This window comes from Phodopus roborovskii, unplaced genomic scaffold, assembly GCF_943737965.1.
Source record: "Phodopus roborovskii unplaced genomic scaffold, PHOROB, whole genome shotgun sequence".
Classification (NCBI taxonomy): domain Eukaryota; kingdom Metazoa; phylum Chordata; class Mammalia; order Rodentia; family Cricetidae; genus Phodopus; species Phodopus roborovskii.
Window position 1 is genome coordinate 3,325,517 of NW_026126599.1, and position 20,305 is coordinate 3,345,821.

A 20,305-nucleotide genomic window follows, 5' to 3' on the forward strand; every position below is an offset into this window, starting at 1 on the left:
TTCTCCTGAGGGGAAGAGCCAGCCAGATGTGATCCCGGAAGGGTATCCAGAGGCCATCATTGATGCAACTCTAGATCACAGTTGATGACACAGCAAGTGTGGTTTTTTTCATTTGTTGTCATGTGTGCATATTATATATACATTTTTAGTATGTACAGAATAGTTTACAGGCAAGGACTATGGGTCAGTCTCAAAAGATTCAAACATCACAGACTCAATTTCCAGTTTACTTTCCCCTCTAGATACTGTTACTGAGTCTGGCCCATGCTCTTCACTTGGGACCACCCCAGTGAGGTTTGTTAAGTTTCTGTGTTACATTTCTTGAAAGCATCTGGCCTTCACATGCTACCCTGGGTACAGAGATTGGATTTTTACAGCCTATGGTGGTGGATGGTTTGTGTCTAACCTGCTTGAGTCCTGGCTCTGCCAAACCTGACTTAACCTTCACAGAATCTGGCTTCCAGCTGAGTCTAACCCCAGACCACAGTGGTCATCTTCACCAAAGAGTATATCCCAGGAAGACCATTTCCCATTACACAAACCCCATCACAGCTGTCTGAACTCAGAGATCTGCTTGCCTCCTAAGTGGTGGTGTTAGCGGGGTGCACCACCACTGCCTGCCTCCAGCCTCTTTCATTTACAGTTTTTTTTTTTTATCATGTGGCTTTCTCTCATTGTTATAATAACCATTCAAATACTGATGTTAACCAGGCATGGTGGTACACTTGTGATTTTAGCACTGGGGAGGCAGAGACCAGAGAATCACAAGTCTGAGGCCAGCCTGGGCTGCACAGTGACCTGTCTTTAAAACATATCTTGGGAACTGGGGCGGCAGCTCAGTCAGTAAAGGGCTTGTCTTGCAAGCATGAGGACCTGAGCTGAGATCCCTAGTATCTTTATAAAAATCTGGGTATGGAAACACACATCTGTAATCCTCATGTTGGGAGGCAGAATCAGGAAGACTCCTGGAACCCCAAGGCTAGACAGCCTAGACTAAGGGGTGAAGTTTCAGGTCAGTAAGAATTCCATCTCAAAAAAGAGGTGGAAGGCGACTGAGGACCAGCACTGAGGTCCTCTGACCACCACATGTATTTGTACACATACGCAGTGATACACACACATGCATACCCCCACATCAAAACACACATATAGGTACACACATAAATAAAATTAAAAGAAGACCCTTGATTTTGACTTGTAAAAGCTTCTGTAGATTACTTCCTGCCAACATCATCACAAACCACATGCCAGGCATGCTGGGCTTTCCTTTAACTGTCCCCAGAGTTGGGCTTTCCTTCTCTATGTGAAGTCTTAGGTCACCTCATATTGACTGTCAACTTGAATCATTTAGGAGTTAAGCCCCTGGGAACACTTGAGGTTATTTAGATGAGGCTAATTAATGAGGGAAGCCCCACCACCACCTTAATGTGGACATCAGCATCCCTGGGGCTGGGGTTCTTGACTGAAGAGACAGGAAGAGAAGTCGAACTCAGGACCAGCATTCATCTCTTTCAGCTTCCTAATCACAGCCGCCATGATGGACTGTGCCCTCCAACAATGAGCCACAATAAACCCTTTGTTCCTTAAGCTGACTTTGTCAGGCATTTTGCCAAGCAACAGGAAAGCAACTACTTACTGGTCTTAGCTTTCTGATATAGAGGAGCTAGTACAGTACCTGGCATATGGTCGGTGTTCTGTAAACAAGACCCGTGGAACTGTTATCCAGATCTGATGGTCACACTTTCTGGCTATGTGCTGTCCTTCTTCTTTGGGCCAGTGTGTTGTTGAAACTGGACTGGATATGACCAGAATCTGAAAAGAGAAAGATTGTCAAGGAAGGGTAGAGGCGGGAGAGGAAGGAAAACAATCAAGGATCTAAAAGGTTCTGTGCTGGGAAATGAAAGACCAATGCTATCTCTCTCGAGGTACAGTGTTAGGCACAAGAGCATCATCAGCTGCAGGAGGTTAGCTCTAGACATCCATTGACCACACCTACATACTGAGACTTCAGAAGATGGAGAGATGGGCCCGTGGTAGCCCTGGGGTCACTGGCAGCGCGTGTGGGAGATGTTCAAGCGACTTGCAGAATGGAGATGTTCTACTCAGCTACAAATTTGTTAGTTCCTGGACAGGGATCCTCCTTCTGACCCCTAAGACTTCCCTTCATTATGAATTACATCTTTGGCCTCCAGCCTGCTGTGGACTTGGAACCTGCCACAGTGCACACCCTCTGTAATTTCCCAAAGGTGGTGTTTCTCATGGTGACTGACACGGGCATTGATGACCATTGCTCAGTCATGCTGGGAGCCCAGTGGTGGCTGTGGGATTTTTTTGAGGGGAGAGGGGCAAGCTCAGCTTTCCTTCTGGGAAAGTAGGTTCAGAAGAGGGAAGGAATGTTGAGGTACAAAGCCAGTGGAGGTCAAGAGAGGATGGATGCTTGCTCTGATAGGTTCCTAGAACCCCAGGGGTCCTTTCGTCTTTCAAGTGACAAGGACTGTGAGCACTGAGATGTAATCAGGAGCTTGCTTAGTTTGAGCCTTGAGCATTAATCACCAGTGACATTGGTTCTCCCTGGGCGTCTGGCAGCTTGGGATGGGCTGTCAGCAGTCTTTGGCTGTAGGATGTGGTAGGACCATGCATCTCTTGAGGACAGTACCTCTGTCTGCTGTGCAGCTGGGGTAAGGGCAGACACATACATGGTTGCCTTGGGATGTGGTTAGTGATGAGGAAAGAGGTGACTTGAGATCAAAATGTCTCATGGGAGATGAGGAAGCCACAGGCCAATGAGCAAAGGGATTGCCATCCTTCCACAAACATTTGTGTCTGCGTATATTCATGTGTGCTTGTATGTATGTGCACGTGGAGGCCAGAGATCAACCTTGAGTGCTGTTTCTTAGGAGCTGGCTATCTTAGTATTTGAGACAGGGTATTTCAGTGGCCTGGGTTTCACTGATTAGGCTTGGTGCCTTTTCCAGTGAGTCCCAGGAATCTGCCTGTCTCTGTCTCCCCAGCACTGAGATGAAAGTACAAACCACTATACCCAGATGTTCACATTGCTGCTGGGGCTCAGACATGGCCCTTCACGCAATTTTCCTTTAGAGGACATGTGCTTGTTTTTGAATTCACAGAAGAGGTTTTTTTCAAGGATTTATTTTCGGTTATGAGAAAAGTTTTAATAGTAAGAAAGAGAAAACAGGTTTGAGGGCTTTGTATTACCGTCCTTCCTTGCTTTTCTAACTTTATGGTGTATCAGTACCAATTGGGGAAAGTGAGGTCCAGGGCTGCCAACAGGGAGGCTGAGAATTTTCGTTTGGGTCTTGGAAGTTTGATTATAGCATTTGAGAACTTGGTCCCAAAGCCAGGGGAAATTTTAGGACTCTGTTTTGATAAATTGATTTCTTGATTGCTTTTGATATTGACTTCCAGTCATACTCAATGACGGAAATTGCTACCCCTAATACTTACAGACTGTTCCTTGTATGCCAGTGTCTGTGATGGTTAATTTAAACTGTCACCTGACTGGATTGAAGAAGACACATAACTTTAGAGAGGCAAGCCTCTAGGCATATCTGTGGGGGCATCCCAAGGAGGATTAATTGAGGAGAGAAAGATCACACTGAATGTATATGGCATCATCTTACAGGCTGGGGTCATAGACTAAACAAAGAGGGGATAAAGGGAAAATTGATGTGGACACTGGCATTACCCTCTCCCCAACTTCTGATCTTCAGGGATGTGAGCAACTAGCCTCCTGATGTCATGTTTAGGAGCTGTTCCAACGGTATGGCTTCCTGGACCTGATGGACCGTATCACCTGAACCAAAAGAAACCATTCCTTCCTTAAGTTGCTTCTTGTCAGGTGTTTGGCCCATTGCACTGAGATAGACAACTGAACTACTTGGGGAATAATGGTACATTGTCACCTTGGCCATTTTAGTGCCAAGAAAATAAAAGCTGGTTACATCAGTATGAAGAGAGAATGTGGATCCGGGTCTCTGATTCCACACAGCTAACACACAGTCTCTGGAACTGGTTGCAAAAAAGGTTAACTTTTTAAAAGGATTATGACCAGAAATTATGTCCACAAAATTTCTTGCAGTGGCCACGTTCCTATATAAGCTCAGGCTAGACTTAAACCAAATTCTCAGATGGCCTATTTGGGCTGGTCCACCGGGAAGGCCACCAGATCATAGGTAAAATTCATACACTGGTATTTTGTTGCCTCCCACCTAAGGATAAATAGAGAGAGCACCAAGGAAGGATTGATATAGGATTTCTACTTTAGACTGAGTCCAAGACCAAACTGATAAGAGACACCTGTAACAATGAATCCAATAAGAGAAACACTTAAAAACAAAAAACTATTTGACCAGGCTTCCTTAGTACAGGTTTATAATCCCAGACCCAGGCAGTATGAGGCAGCAGAGGACCATGAGTTACAGACCAGCCTGGGCTACATAGTGGGGCTCTGTCTCATAAAAAGTTGAAGAAGGAAGATAAGAAAATGGAGGTCAATGGCAAAGATCTAAAGACGAACACAAATCCCAGAAAGAGAACACAGATTGTGTCTCTATTTTAGTAACCTTCAAGGGTGGAAAAATAAACCAAGGAGTAATGTAGAGATTTTTCAGAATGTATGGGCATCGCCCTCCTGTTCAAAGGGCCTCTAGAATGCTTACTGAAATGACTGGTGGGAAACCTGTTCCTCACTATGCCATTCTGAGATTTCCCATCACCAGCAATTAAGAGAAGACCCTGGAGTCGCCCAGAAGGAAAAGTTCAGGCTCCCTGCTGAGGGGAAGAAAGTGGGACATGCCACAAAGAAACCGAAACACGGTGGGGCAAGGGCTTCACTGATTTTTAAAGAAAATATCTTTAAATTTTGAGTACCCAAACGACTTGCCATATATGAAAATAAGATGGATGTTTCGTTTACTGTCTTGCTGCGACAAACACAATGACAGAAAGCAACTTGGGGAGGAGAAGGTTTATTTGGCTTACACTTCCAGATTATAATTTATCACTAAGGGCAGCCAGGGCAGGACCTAAAGTAGGAACTTGAAGCAGAAACCATGGAGGGATTGCTGCTTTCTGGCTTGTTCTTGACTACACTTCTTGTATTGCTGAGGACTACTGGGGAATGGTGCCAGCCACAGTGGGCTGGGCCCTCCTACATCAATTAAGGCAATCAAGACAATCCCTCACAGACACTTGTACAGACCAACCTAATAAAGACAATTTCTCAGGTACTTCTAGTTGATAGTTAATGCTAGATAGGACAGGTTGACACATTTTCATAAAGTTAGAATCTCTACTTTCTGTGTGCCTTTTCTTAGGCAGCCCTAGAGGATCTGCTCCAGCAGAAGAAATGAATAAAGCAGCAAGGAGAAAGATGGGGGCTTGGGAGGCAAGGGGTCTCAGTAGGGAAAGCAGCTAAAACTTCAATAGCATCAGGAAGGTTGCCCAAATGCAGGCTGCCAGGGGGAATACTGAACAGTTATTCGATATATTTCATACCTGGGAAGTAATACTATCAGGCAATTGACAAACCTGAAAGCAGAATGAGAAAAATTAATGATACTAAAAAACAAAAAACCAAAAAGCAACCAAAAAAAAAAAAAAAAAAAAAAACAAAAAAACAAACCCCAAATAGATGGGAAAAGGCATTGTTGACTTCAGCAAAAAGCAACCCCTCAATCCCCAAAACCCCACAAAATCCAATCACAACATACAAGTTGGCTTATGAGGCATAGTATTTACATAAGCACTAACACTAACAAGTATGGTATGCCATAATGAAATGTGGGAGGGAAGGCTAAGTGTTGGGAATGGGTATTTGTAAACAGAGCTTGTTGATGTATTCGTTTTAAGGCATCACCAACCACCATATTGTTGGATAATGAGGATTTAGTCCATGGTCCTATGCTGACCGTGCTGCAGTTTTGGCCAGCTCCTTCTCAGCCACTCTCTCCAATGATATCATCTGCCTCTTGAGAACCTATTGTTCTCTTACTGCTTTATTAATTTCCTCTGTTGGAGCAGATCCTATTGGAGGTTTAGAGACATCTATATTCCCAGTAGCACAGCACAGGGCTTTTCTCTTAATATATCATCAATATGTATTTGTAAGACCAGTTAATAAAACAAATATCTCATCTTGAATAAAATAAACCTAAGATTTCTATTGTCTCATGCCCAAAAAACTCCAGGCCTTTCAGAAAGGTTAAGATTTATTTATTTTATTTTAGTGTGTGTGTGTGTGTTAGTGTGTGTGTGTATGCACAGGTGCCTGTGGTGGCCAGAAGAGGGAATCTTATATCCCAGGGCTGAAATTAAGGGTAGTTGTGAACTGATATGGGTGCTGGGAACTGAACCAGGGTCCTCTGCAAGAGCAAGCAACACCATACTCTTAACAGCCTGGAGGAGCTGTTTTGTATGACCAAAACCCATGTCTTATCTACAAGAGCCAACCCAGCATGGGTCAGCATCAGTGAGATAAATGCATGTCTCTTAATTGAGTTTTGTGGGTGATTGGAGTGAGTGGCCTGATACACAGGGTTTAATTATTCCAGTGAAACCCCCACTTAATTGAAAGGGCTCCTGGAGAGAGAGAGAGAGAAAGAAAGAGAGAGAAAGAGAGAGAGAGAGAGAGAGAGAGAGAGAGAGAGAGAGAGAGAGAGAGAGAAATGACTTTTAACAGGATGATCTATCGCTGAAGGTAAGGACCATAGAGACACTGGTCTGTACCCAGATGCCCAGTGCATACAACATTCGTAACCCCGAGATGGGAGCATTATGCAAGTGGATCAGAACCACCCTCATGGCCCACCTTTCGCCCCAAATAATCCCCTCCATTCTTGGAAACAGGGTACTTACAGAGGCAGTTGGAAATCTCTCCCTGCATAACTCTCTTTCATTTTCCAGTTACCTTGCTAACTTCTGTCTATCTCGTCTAAGCTTGCTCAACCGAAATATTGACAGGGTAATGTTTCCCATCAATTAACATGTGTACAGCAATCAGCACAGCTTCATGGATACATATTTTGAAAGCAGCAATTATCATTTTAAATTCACAGTGGAGTGGCAGACACTGCCAGCTGCCAAACATATCCATCCTCTCTTATTTGCTAACAGATTTTCTAGTTTCTCTGTGGTATTAACTGCACTCATCTCAGAAACTGTGGTCCCAGCTTCCCTTGCAGCTAGCTGTGGCTGTCCGAAACAGTTACGGCTGAGTGGGACGTTCTGCACAAGACATCTGTGGATGCTGTGGATGCTCTCCTTCCCTTTTCCTCTTTCTCTCTCCTCATCCTTTACTCTCCCAGTCTTCTCTTCCTTTTTTTCCCCAGGGCCTGCTGGGTAGTCTAGCTATCCTCAAATTCATGATCCTATTGTTTCAGTTTCTAAAATGTTGGATATACAAATATGTGCCATCACATCCAACTAGGAAAACTCTATAGAGGGGGCAGAAACGGATAGGAAGAGTCTTTAACTTGTCTTTTTATCTGGAATGTGGATGTGACATTTGGAAACAGAAGAGCTACTTTGTGACTAAAGAGCCTTGGGCCACTGGTGGTATCCTGGAGCTCACTTTTGTATTTTTGATTTTGATAAAAACGAAATCACTAGAAGATACAAAATCAGATTATACTTTTATTACTTGCGGGTGAATATATCCACAACAGGTGTACATGATGAGTAAGAGCCACACCTTTTATCTACATTTCTTCTGGTCATACATTCCTGGTCCCTAAGATGAAGTAACCTGTCCCATCTTTCTGCCCTTGTGCATTTTGTTCACTGATGACAGTGGAGTGGGCATTGCTGTGACCAGATACCTCATGAGAAGCAGCCTAAAGGAGGAAGGGTTGGCTTTGGCTCATGGTTTGAGGGTACACAGTCCATTGTGGTGGTGAAGGCAGGGTGGCAGGAGTAGGATGCTGCTTGCTTATCTTTCCATAGATCAAGAAGTAGAAAGAGGATGGAAGTGGGTTGGGACTAACAGCCTTAAAGTCTATAACCACCCCCCTGAGACCTGCCCCACAACTCCAAAAACAGCGCCACCTGCTGGGAACCGAGTGTTCTGACACAGGAGACTACAGAAGAGATTTTTGCTACAAAGGCACAACAGCAAGCCATTGGGAAAAACTAAATGCTACCCACATCAAAAGTGTTGCAGGGGTGAAATTAAAGAGGCAGTTCCGAGCGGTTAGCAGAACAGGACATGAGTGTTACCTAGGAAATGGGAATCGACAGACTCCACCACTGTCAAGTGGTTGGCCATCTGCAGTTCATTCTTGGATCCCTGACTATGGGCATCAGCCCAACCATTCATCACACCCAGCTGCTTGGGTAATTTCTCAGGTCCTCAACATGTCCTTGATTGTTCAGAAACAGAAAACACAGCCCCCCCCCCCCATTTTCCATAAGGCCTGTCGGACCCATCCCTTCTCTCATCAGCTCTCCTTAGTCTGTGGACACGTGTGTCCTCAACTGCATCACAGACAGCTTTTTTAAAAAAAAACACCATCCGTCCAAGAGAACATCACACTAATCCCAGGCAGGCTCCCAAGCACCAGGATTCATGGAATATTCACAGTCAGCTACAACCCTTAGGAGGCTATGGATGTCTACCATTAGGGGACACGGGCAGAGGATCAAGGGTCTGTGGATTAAGATATCTCCGCTTGGTGCCAATGAAGATGAGAAGGCACTTCCATAGGAAGCAAGGGAGGGTGCACTAGCCACTTGCCTATTACTGCCATCAAATACCCAACAAGCAGCTGCAGTGGGGAAGGGCTTGTTTTGCTTCACTGTCTGAGGCACCACTGTTCATCACGGTAGCACGTGCCCGAGGCAGCGGGTCACACGGCATCCTCAATCAGGAAGCAGAGAGACAAATACTGGTGTTCATCTTGTTCCTTTTTGATTCAGCCCGGGACCTCAGCTTAAGGGGTGATGCTACCCACAATTAGAGCGGGACTCCTTCCTTCATTAACCTAAGCTAGAAACCCCATCACAGACACACCCAGAGGTTTGCTTCCATGGTGGCTCTAAATCCATTCAAGCAAGGCTGAAAGATGGCTCTAGATAAAGGCACTTTGCCACCAAGCCTGAAGACTTGAATTTGATTCCCAGAACCAACATGGCAGAAGGAATTGACTCTCACAATTTGTCTTTTGGCTTCTACATGTGCTCATGGAATATATGTTCACTGCATACATGTGTGCATGCATATGCGTACACATGTAATAAAAATAAACCCAGCCAAGTTGACAATACAGATTAACCATCACAGAGGCTATGGTGCATTATCAAGCCTGGAGCCCAAGGGCAACGTCCAAATCTCATCTCTCCCACCCTCAACTCCCAGACATTTTCTCTAGTAGTTTCGGATGTGTATAGTGAAATTTGGAAGGACACACACTTCTAATCTTACCAAAGGATAGTGCTCTCCCATGCCCCCCTTCCCAACATTCATTTTTCTAACAGTTCTGTGGAAAAGTGTTTGAAGGAAAACACAATTAGGACTGACAGATTTAAATAGCCCAGGAATGCACACCAATTTTGCATTCTGGCTCTTTGTGGATGTTTGTCCTGTACGGGTCCCAGAGCAGTGTGCACAACACAGTGTGGAGGGCCACTGGGACCCAGGGCAAATCCCAGAGCGAGGTCACCTACTTTGGAGTTCTCAGGAAGCTCAGCCTTTGTAGGAGTGGTTGGCAGGGAGAGGGGAGACTTGGCTTTGATGAAATACTGTCCCCTCCTGCTGTGGCCCATGGTGACTGAGGACACATGCTGATTCCAATCAAAACTCCTGAGTGCTTTCCCAGGTGGATCGCTTGCTCTAGCTGCAGGTACAATGAAATCTGTCCCTCTGGTGTACATGGGGACAACTTGGCAGTCTTTCTATGCTTGGGGTTGAGAGAGAGGAAGCCAGGAACCCACTGTCCCTGTGCTGCTATCTGGAGATATTACAGGACTTCAGTAAGTGTTTGTAGAGGGCTGGAGCAATATCAGTTGGTAGAGTGCTTGCCTAGCATGCATGAAATCCTGGGTGCCATCCTCAGTACTCCAAAAACTGGGCACTGTGGTGAATGCCTGGAATTTAGTACTCAGGAAATGGGGGCAGGAGAACCAGGAGTTTAAGGTTTGGCCACATGGAGGGTGTAAGGTCAGCCTAGTCTACATGAGACCTTGTCTCAACTTTTTTTTTTTCTTCAAAACACAGTTGTGGAATCAAATGCTGTAATGATATGAGCCTTGGTGGTGATGCACCACCGTCACAGAACTTCCATCAGCATCCGCCAATCAAGAAGAACTAATGATTGCAAGTGTTAGACGCTGCAGCACACGTAGTTATGTGGTTCCCCCCACCCCCAGTGGCACCCTCTTTCATGGCACCAGGGAGCCGTGGCAGCTCAATACCTTGGTGCACTGAACCCCATCTTGCTGTTTATCCCAGGCCGGCTGTGCATCCAGTGGGAGGTGACCTGTGTTGGACTCTAGCTAGTTGCTAGCCTAGGGCTATGGAGAAAAGGAAGAGCATGCACAGGCTTCCAGATCCCAGCCTGGAAAACAGTCTCAGAGATGGAAATCAAACTTGGCAAGCAGAGGCAGCAGGGATCAAAAGTTGCCTTTTGATCTGGGGCATCGGGAGACAGTCTGAGGAATGCACAGAACATGCAGGGAAGTAGTGCCTTCTGCTAGCATTAACCAGTAGAATCCTGCTCTGGGGAGACAAGGCTAACACATAAATGCCTGGGGTGGGACTGATAACCTGCTAAGAGAAAAGGTCTGATGGTCCCCAATTGCATGGGAAAGGTCACCAGCATCATCAAACAGGAGCCCCACCCAGGCACCATCCAGAATGGGGAGCAGAATTTCTAAATGTCTCTTATATTTTCTCCTCATACACCACCTCTGGGGGCACAGGAGCCTCAGGGAGGTGTGACAAGGTCAAGATGGAAGAGGAGGCCATATTTCTAGACATCATCCAGGGATGGCTTGCAAAGTCCGGTGGGCTATCCCAAAGTGACCTGAGCTGTATTCACTCACTCACTCACTCACTCACTCACTCACTCACTCACCACTCACTCATTGATTCTCTCATTCATTCATTCACTCACGCAATCACTTATCATTCAGTCATGATCACTCATTCATTGTTGATTCATTTAGTTACTCATTCATCTACTTTTCAGTCATTTATTCACTCACTCATTTACTCATGCACCCACTTTCTCATTCATCCGATCATCCATTCCCTCTTTCACCCACTCATTCACTCAGTCAATCCCTCTTTCACTGGCTCATTCATTTATACACTCACTCAATCACTTATTTGCTCATATGATTTAGCAAATATATATGGAAGTCAGGAGAATACATAGGCAAAGGAGAAATTGAACTCTCATAGGGTTTAACCAACGAGAAGACAGGTGAGCAACACAGACAAGGAAGGAGGCAGGGAAGAGCAGCATTCAGGAAGGACAGAAGCATACACAAGCTCCAAGGCCTGATGGGAGAAAAGCTGCAGAGAAGATTGGGTGCCAAGGAGGAGGAAAGAGAGAGGAGTGGAGGCCCAGGCAGCTGGGATTGCAGTCCAGGCTATCTGTGTTTGAAGGGTGAATTTGAATCTCAAGCAGATGGCAGGGCCACCGTTTGCAGCATCGGTGACGCTATCTCTCAGGCCAGAGCTGGCTCTGCAGCTCAGGGTGCTGCCCCTGAGGCTCTTTGGGTGGTGGCTCACAGGGTGAGCTTTTGCATTTATAAGAACTGAACTTCTGTGGAGAATCGATGTGGCGATTGATTTTCCATGCATTTCCAGCTGCAGGGCCACACGTGTTATGAAATATCACAGGAGCAGGTGGGTGCAGTTTGCACTTCCAAACACATTTCCATGTATTTGAAGAGGACTCAGCTGGCTTTTCCCAACAACTGGGTTGATAACTGGAAAAGCGTAGGCCTCAACTCTCTTATAATGGCCCATGGTGCTGGGTCCTCTAATTTATTTTTATTTTGAGACAAGATCTTGCTGTACAGCCCATGCTGACCTAAACCCATGGTGTGGCCTGAATGGTCTCAAACTCACAGTGAGCTTCCTGCCTCAGCCTCCCAGTGCCCAGATTACAGGTGTGTGCCACCACACTTGACTTGAGTCTCCCGTTTTCAAATTCTCCCATTATTGTGCCAGGATCGTCTTACATTTGAGGCCAGAGACCCAAGCCCTCCCCGCCATGCCAGGAAAGTGTCCAGGAGGGCACTTAGGAGTGACTTTGCTATTGTTGCATGGGACTTCAAGGTTCTCCTGTCTCTCTGTCTTTGTCTTTTCTCCTCCCGCTACCCCCTTAGGTCCTCATACAATCTAGGCTGGCCTTAAAATCACTGTATATCTATGAATGCGCTTGATCCTCCAGTGTGCTGAGATTTCAGGTGTGCAGCCCCACACCTGGTTTATGCAGTACAGTGCATGGGACATGGGGCTTCATGCATGCATGCCGTATGACCACTGACTACGACTCCAGTCCTAGGCTCCACAATCTTCCTTAAGAGGCCTTTAGGTCCAGCTAACCCCAGGTGCAGGAGCAGAGGTTCTGGGCTTTGCTTAGGCTTCAGTTTTCTCATTTTTCTGGAACTTTTCAATGAAGTCAAAGTTGCAGACTCTTGGCTCTGTGTTCAGTGGGTCCATTTCCGGGCAGCAGGAAAAGCAGGAGGTGGGTTTGTTATGGCAGGTGGTTCTATCTGTTGTTGCCTTAGTTGGGTGGGCAGAGCAGCCACAAATAAGGAAGAGAGACCTCCCACTCCAATAGAGCTTCATGTCAGTTGGGTTTGTTGGTGACAAGTGAGATCTAAAGAAGGATGGAGTGTAGGGGAAGGATCATAAAATCCTATACTAAGCAAGCAGGAAGGAAGTCAAATGCAAAGAGTTGGACAGCTCCCCTCCCTGGCCTTGATGTCAAAAACCAACCTGGAAGAGAGCCCTGGGTTGGAACTGCAGTTTTGGCATGGCCTACTGCGTATCCTTGGGTGTGTCGCTCAACCTCTCTGATTAATGAACTTTTTGATTAATGAAGCTGGATGAATAACAATAACCTAGACAATGTCGGCAGTACCAATGAGTCAACAGTGAACTGGAGACCGAGCTGTTTAGTCTCGACATCGTTCTGCACGATTCCTTCCATCCTCAGTAGCATTTAGGGGAAAATCAGAAGTGCTCTCCTCAGTTATCCTGCCAGGATCTTTGACTTGAGATCCCCTTCCTTGGGGATGTCAGTATCTTTTTATATCTACTGTGTAGTTATCTCCAGGTGAGGACCTCTCTCATCTTTCCTTGTACACCCTGTGGCTTAGCAAGCATCTTACATAAGTGGGCGTTTAATATTTATGAGCTGATTGATTTCCAATGGATAAATGCTGCCTTTCTTTTTCCTTGTCATAGAAGCTTCCATTCAGCCGATAAGACCTTCTTTCCCTAGCCCATGTGTGGGGAAGGCTGCCGCTGCCACAGCCTGCCTATGGGCTCCGGTGCCCTTCGTTTGTCCCCAGTGTTTTTTGCTGTGCCTGCAGTTTGTAGCTAAGTGCCAATCCATCTCTCCCTCTCCATCAGTCATGAAGTCTATGAGAGACATCTCTTCAGTGTCTGACCTGCGGGACATAGCCTGCTTGTCACAAACCGTTCTTACCAGGAGAGTAAAGAGGAGCCAGCAACTGTCTCTCCAGCTGAGCACTGCATGGGCTCCTTCCCGAAACATTGTGTTTTACCACACCCCCAGATAGGGATGGTGTCTGCTGTGTGCTCCTGCCACGGGGGGGGGGGCATCAAAATGGAGGAGCACTTTCTGCAGCCTTGCAAAAGGCTCAATGAAGGATTATGGAGTTTGGTTTTGTTTGTGGGATCCTAGGAATTTCCCCTTCCTTCCTTTTTTCCTTCCTTCCTTTCTTCCATGTTAGGATTAGATATAAAACACCTTTCATTTCCTAAACCAGTACTGTAATGCTGAACCGTATTCCCAGCCCCTCACTGGGGGAATTCTAGGCAGGTGCTCTACCACTGAGTCACTCCCTCAGCTCCTCATTGGGGGATTCTACTCAGACCATCCCCTGCTGAGATACACCCTGACCCTGATGTAGGATTCTAATTCTTAGAGAACTGACATTCAGATACCACCACCATTTACCAGATTACAAGAAACTGGCTACTGTTCCATCCCTGTGTCAAATTGCTAGGTGAGTTTTGGGAGAGAGATTCCTGGAGACCTGGGTGGCGATGCCTTTGAGCTGTGCCATTTAAGTGCAGCTGGCTCTCAATCCATCTCAGAAATGGAGAATGGAATGACTTACTAATAAGCTAGCAACAGACACCAGGGTGGAACAGGTCGCAGATAGGAAGTGTCCATAGTATCCAAGGTGGTGCCAGGAGCTGAAAAGGCAGCCAGCCTCCATTCTGTGACTTCTTGCTTGGGTGTCTGTGATCTGATCCAGGACAGGGTTAGACTTGGCTGAACTTCCTGGGACGAAAGTGGATCAGGCAAGATGCTGCTGTTGGGGAACATCAGAACATGGCAGAGGCTCTTAGCTTTCAACTGGACAGGAACAGGAGAGAAGCGAAGTGTTCAAATAACTACAGGGAGACAGAGCTGCAGAGAGCAGCAGCTACCAGCCATTCCTCAATGTCTGGATTGGCGGTCCATGCGAGGAGGCTCCAGATCACCATCTTCTCCCCTTATCCTTCTCCCGTATGCAGGGAGACGGCTTTTGTAGAAGAATCTGGCCCAGTGCCTTCATGTGGATCTCTCAATCCCACCATGGTTTTAACAAGGAGCATTCCCATGGAGGAGCAGATAGCGGCAGAAACTGGCCTGCTTTCCCATCCCCCAATGCTCTGCCAAGATGCTACCAGGGGAACCTGCTAGTTAAATACATTAATTGAGCAGCCACTATGTTGAGAACAAAAATAGGCTTTCAAATCCAATTAAATATTAGGGTTGGGCATGGGAGAGGGAGATGGTGCATGTGTGAGGGAGTGGGGGACCAGAAAGGGTTTCTTTACTAGTAATTAACCACAAAGTAAATAGCTCTCCTACGGCACAGACCCCCACACCCCGATCTTCAATTAGCTCTGTTATTCTGTCCCCTATTACTTGAGATAATCAAGGGTTGGATGTAATTAATTGCTATAAAGTGTTCCGGAGCAGAGCCAAATGGCAGCTCGGGAAGGCTGGCAGTAGCTGCTGGCTTCTCTAACTGGCTTCCTGGAAGGGCCAGCTCAGGTTCAGCCTGCACAAAGTAGACAATGGGGTGAATGGGGAACATGAGTTAGGGGTGTCAGAGCTCTTCTGCTTCTTCCGATGCATCCGGCACTGGGGATTGCCTTCCCTTTTCTCACCTCCTGTCATCTGCCTCTGTAAGGTCCCCAAAGCCCTGGACCCACAGAGCCACTGACATCTGAAACAAAGAGCACTTGTGTATGTGTAAAGTATTACTTGGTTGTTAAAAAAAAGAACGTGTTTTTGACACACGCTGCCACATGAATGAGCCGTAGGGACATTAGAAGGAGGAAAATAATCCAGTGGCGAAGAATGCAATGGGCAAATCTAGCCAAGAGTTACCTAAAGTGAGGACTAGAAATATTCAAAAGGAAAAGTTACATCTGTATTGAATATGTGTGTGTGTGTGTGTGTGTGTGTGTGTGCGCGCGCGCGCATGCTCTCACCTGTGTATGTACATGTAGAGGCCTAATGCTGATGTTGGGTGTCTTCCTCTAAGGATTTCCACCTATTCTTTTTTAAAAAGGTCCTCTCACTAAACATGGAGCTCAGTGGTGATTCAGCTAGGCTGGATAGCCAGCGAGCCCCAGGATCCTCCTGCCCTGTCCCCTGTGAACTTGAGTTACAGGCATGGATGACCTGAACTCAGATCCTCAAGTTTTCACAGCAGTGATTTACCCTCTGTGCTGGTCGGTTTCAGCTGTCTAAACACAGTTTAGAATCACCTGGGGAGTCTCACTGAGGGGCCATCTAGATCAGGTTGGTCTGGAGTGTATCTGCTCCCAGGATCCACTTGGCGGAACAGACTCCTGAGCTGCATATTACACATTGTAGCATTCTGCCTTTCTTTCATAATTATATAAATAAATATAAAACTGAAGAGAACGATTGAAAGAGACCCCTGACGTGGACTTTTGACTTCCAGATGTCTGCACATGCAAACACACATGCACACAAACATGCATTCACAAACACATAAGTGGCATGCCCCTTCCTCCCCCCACAAGATATTTTGTAACTAGGAAGAGAGATGATTGCTCAAGGGATTGTCTTGGCTATGTTAAGTGAGCTAGGAAGACTTTCCCACTGTGGGTGGAGCCGTTCCCCGGACAGGGAATCCCAGACGGTATAAGGGAAAAGGAACTGAGCACAAGGAAATGAGCACAACTCACTTCTCTGCTGCTGGCTGTGAATGTGACAAGCTCCTTCAAGTTCCTGCTGCCTGCATGGCTTCCCCACAGGGATTGACAGTAACCCGGAACTTTGAGCCAAATAAACTCTTTGTCCCCAAAGTTGCTTTTGTCAAAGCATTTTATTATGACCACAGGAAATACAACTAAGGCATTCATTTAGCCATCTCCCCAGCCCCAGAGTCCTGTCCTTGCCTACATTCCCTAAACAACATAGCATGGCAACTATTTACACAGTCTTGCCGTTTTTGTTGCCAATGATAAGCATCCTAGGGATGTGTTTATTGGAAACACTGTGCCACTTTTCAGCAGGGCTATGGGTATCCATAAATGGTGGTACCCAATGTCCCCTTCAAATACTGGGGATGACTACAGTTGCTAGGGGTAGGGAAGGGTCACTGAAGAGGGTAACTGCTAGGGTGTACCAGGTCTCCTTTTGTGGAGATGAGGATATTTTGGAATTTGTTGCTGGGGAGATGACTCAGTGGGTAAAGTACTTGTAGTGCATGCATGTGGATTTGAGTTCAGATCTGCAGCACCCATGTAAAAAGTGGGGGCCAGAAGCATGAACCAGTAATCCTAGCCCTAGGAAGGTAGAGACAGGCTTGCTGGCCAGCCAGTCTTACTTGAATCAGTGAGCTTCAGGTTTACTGAGTGGCCCTATTTCAAAGTATAGGGTACGTGCTAGTGAGATGATGTAGAGGATAAAAGCACCCACCATCGAGTCTGACAATGACCTGAACTTGATCCTCAGGACCCACATAGCAGAGGGAGCCAGCAGACTCTAATAAGTTGTCCTCTGACTTTCATACTAACAGCATATCAAGCTCTCTCTCAAATAATAAGCAAACAGACAAACAAATAAATAGTAAGGGGCAGAGCAATTGTGGAAGATACCTGAGGTGGACTTTTGCCCTCCACAGTACAAACATACATACACACGTTTCACAAATGTATAAGTGCACCCTCCCCCAACTCACTTAGGAAGACATTTTGGCACTAGGTAAAAGTGATGGCTGGAAAATGTTGTGACTGCACGAAATGCTACCAACATGTTCAACTTTAAGAACAGTGTTGAATGTAGGGCTGGAGAGATGGCTCAGTTAGTAAAAAGCATGTATGTATTTGTGTGTTAGCCTAGCCCAATCAGGATGTTTCATGACAATGGAGACAGACAGACAGACAGACACAGACAGGCAATAAGGTAAGGGGCTGGAGAGATGGCTCAAGGGTTAATAGTGGATACTGCTTTTGCAGAGGAGGCAGCACACTTATTGGGCAGCTCACACCCAATAACAACTCTGGTTCCAGGGGCTCTGACGCCCTCTTCTGGTGTTCCCCGATAAATGTATGCAGCAAAAGAAAAAGAGATAGTGGGTGCTAAGCTCTACAAATTTCACCTCTGTAAGTGAACATAAATGCTGTTACAATTTCTGGAGCTTGTGGGAGCAGGTACCAGGTGCAAACTCATGAGGACTCCAACCCCAAGACAACCTGACCACAAGTGCCATCTTTTTGTTGTTGTTCATGACTAGGCAATGGGAGAGAGGATGCTATGGATGAGGGGAACTGGGTGCTGGGCTTGTGCCCTGGAGGTAGCCCAGTAGCCTGTTAATGGAGAATGCCTATGGCTTGTCAAACCTGAAGTTCCCGGAGGAAGTGATGCTGGAGAACCTGAAATTGTGGGAGGGACTTTTGCGGGATGCTGAAGGCAGGAATGGAGTTAAGCCAGATGAGGGAAAGAAATGTGTTGTGTGTGCGCATGCCTGTGTGGTTGGGGGTGTGTGGGACAGACAATGACGACTTGGGCTTTCGAGAGAAAAGGGAACAAGAACTCAGTTTTATTTAGCACAAACAGGTGCAGGGGTGTGAAAGGGAAAGAGAAATGAAGAAAGGAAACACAGAGAAAGGAGCCAGTGGGGTGGCGGGGGCGAATGGCAGGGCTAGCCAGCCAAGGAAGGCCAGAACTAGCTCAAATTACACACATCCCTCCTGCGGAGAGCTCCTGAGACCACAAGACACTTGAACAGAATCTGAGTAATTTCCCGGAGACCTGTTCACCTGCTTTGAAGCCACTGGTGATCTTGAAACTTAAAAACAAAACAAAACAAAACAAAACAAAACTTTGATTCACACTTTCCACCTGAGTACAATGAGAGGCGTCAGCAGTGAGCCATCTTAAGATAACCCTATTTGCTTTCTCAAGGCAGAGACATCCTTGTTTCCCTTTTTATGATCCATTCATACTGTAACAAAAGTGTCCTTAGATGAGACTGTTGGCTTCAAGACTTTAAGGTCCTCTTATATTTTCTTTATTGAAATATTAGATCTATGGGCAATAGTGGCATGTGCCTTTCATTCCAGCACTGGGGAGGCAGAGGCTGGTGTAGCTTTCTGAGTTTAATGCCAGCCTGGTCTATACAGCGAGTTCCAGGACAGCCAGAGCTACATAGTGGGGGGAGGGGGTAAACAGAAAAACCACATCATCTTTTTGATGTTCAATGTTTCCTATATCTCAGCTGTACTAAAAACACATTACACAGATGCCAAACACAAGTGAGTGAACTTGGAACTCTATGCCCAGGGACCACTTCTGACTTCTTGACCTGCAGATGAATGACAGGAAGTTAGGTGCCAGTGTGTAGTCTTGCATGTGTGTGCCAGTGATAGAATCCCACGTAGTGAAGCAAGAACCCTGTCAGAAGGACACCCTGGAGCTGTCAGTCAGCTTGACGAGGCCTGGGATTCCGGGAACTGTTCTTCCTGTCTCTGAGTCTTTCCATCTTTCTGTCTGGAGTGTCAGTGAGTCCACCCAGTGAGCCGGGCTTGAAGGTTTCCAGGCTGGGCTTGGCCTGGAGTTGTGAGAACGGGTGACTCCAAACTGTCTGCACCACAGTGTGGCATGGGTGCATCGTGTGCTGAACTCAAAGGCACCTCTAAGCCCTGCTGGCTTTTTTATTTTTCTTTTATTCATGGGCACATGTGTGTGGAGGTCTGAGGTTGAAGTGGGGAATCACTCAATCTCTCTCCCATCTTATCCACTGAGGCAGGGTCTCCCAATCAAACCCAAAGCTCATACATGTGGCTGGTCTCTATAGTTAGCTTGCTCCAGGCATTCCCCATGGCTACCATTTGTGGCTGGGATTATAAGTAGGTTGCCATACCTACTAGCCTTTACATGGGTTCTGCATCTGGACTTTGACCCCTTGCTTGTATCACAAGCACTTTAACTGCCTGAGCCATTTCCCTAGGCCCCAATTTTTTTTTCTGCTTTTCTTTTTGAGACTGTGTCTAGGCTTGCCTGGAACTCACTAGCTTATCCAGTCTGGACTCTAAATTGAGATCTTCTGTGTCAGCCTCCCAAGTTCTAGGACTACATGTGAGGTGTGAACCATCCATCACAGCAGCTCTGGTTGCCTTTTCAACCCACTGAAGTCAGTTTAATCCCCTAAAAGCCAGCTGTGGTCTCTTGTCTCTGGTGAACAAAAGAGCTCCAGGGGCTTCTGAAGTCTCTCTCACTCTCTTTTATGCATATGTGTGTGCATTCACCTGTGTGTGAAGGTGAACAGGTGTGAGTGTGCACAAGTGTGTATATGAGTGTGAGTCTGTGTGTGTGTGTGTGTGTGAGTGTGTGTATGTGTGTGAAAGTCAAAGGACAATCTCAGCTGTCACTGTCATTCCTCAAGTGCTTCCCTCTGAGGCAGGGTCTCTCACTGGCCTGGAACTTCACCAAGTAAGCAGGCTAGTTGGTCATTGAGCTCCAGGGATCCTCCTGTCTCTAACCCCTGTCTTGTCTGAGCTGGGATTGCAAGAGGCACCATGTCTGGATTTAACCTTTAAAGGGAG

The 20,305-nt window shown here is 46.4% G+C and overlaps 1 protein-coding gene across 2 annotated transcripts in view; it reads right to left on the bottom strand.

The window, feature by feature from the left end:
* The window catches only part of Card11 (caspase recruitment domain family member 11), a 121,341-nt gene that overhangs the window by 49,679 nt on the left and 51,357 nt on the right, over positions 1-20,305 (bottom strand). For both annotated transcript variants that reach the window (XM_051205226.1, XM_051205227.1), the window contains exon 2: positions 1,676-1,812. In XM_051205226.1, coding sequence (XP_051061183.1) covers positions 1,676-1,682 — 7 coding nt within the window. In that variant the 5' untranslated portion in view covers positions 1,683-1,812. The remainder of the gene's footprint in view (positions 1-1,675; positions 1,813-20,305) is intronic.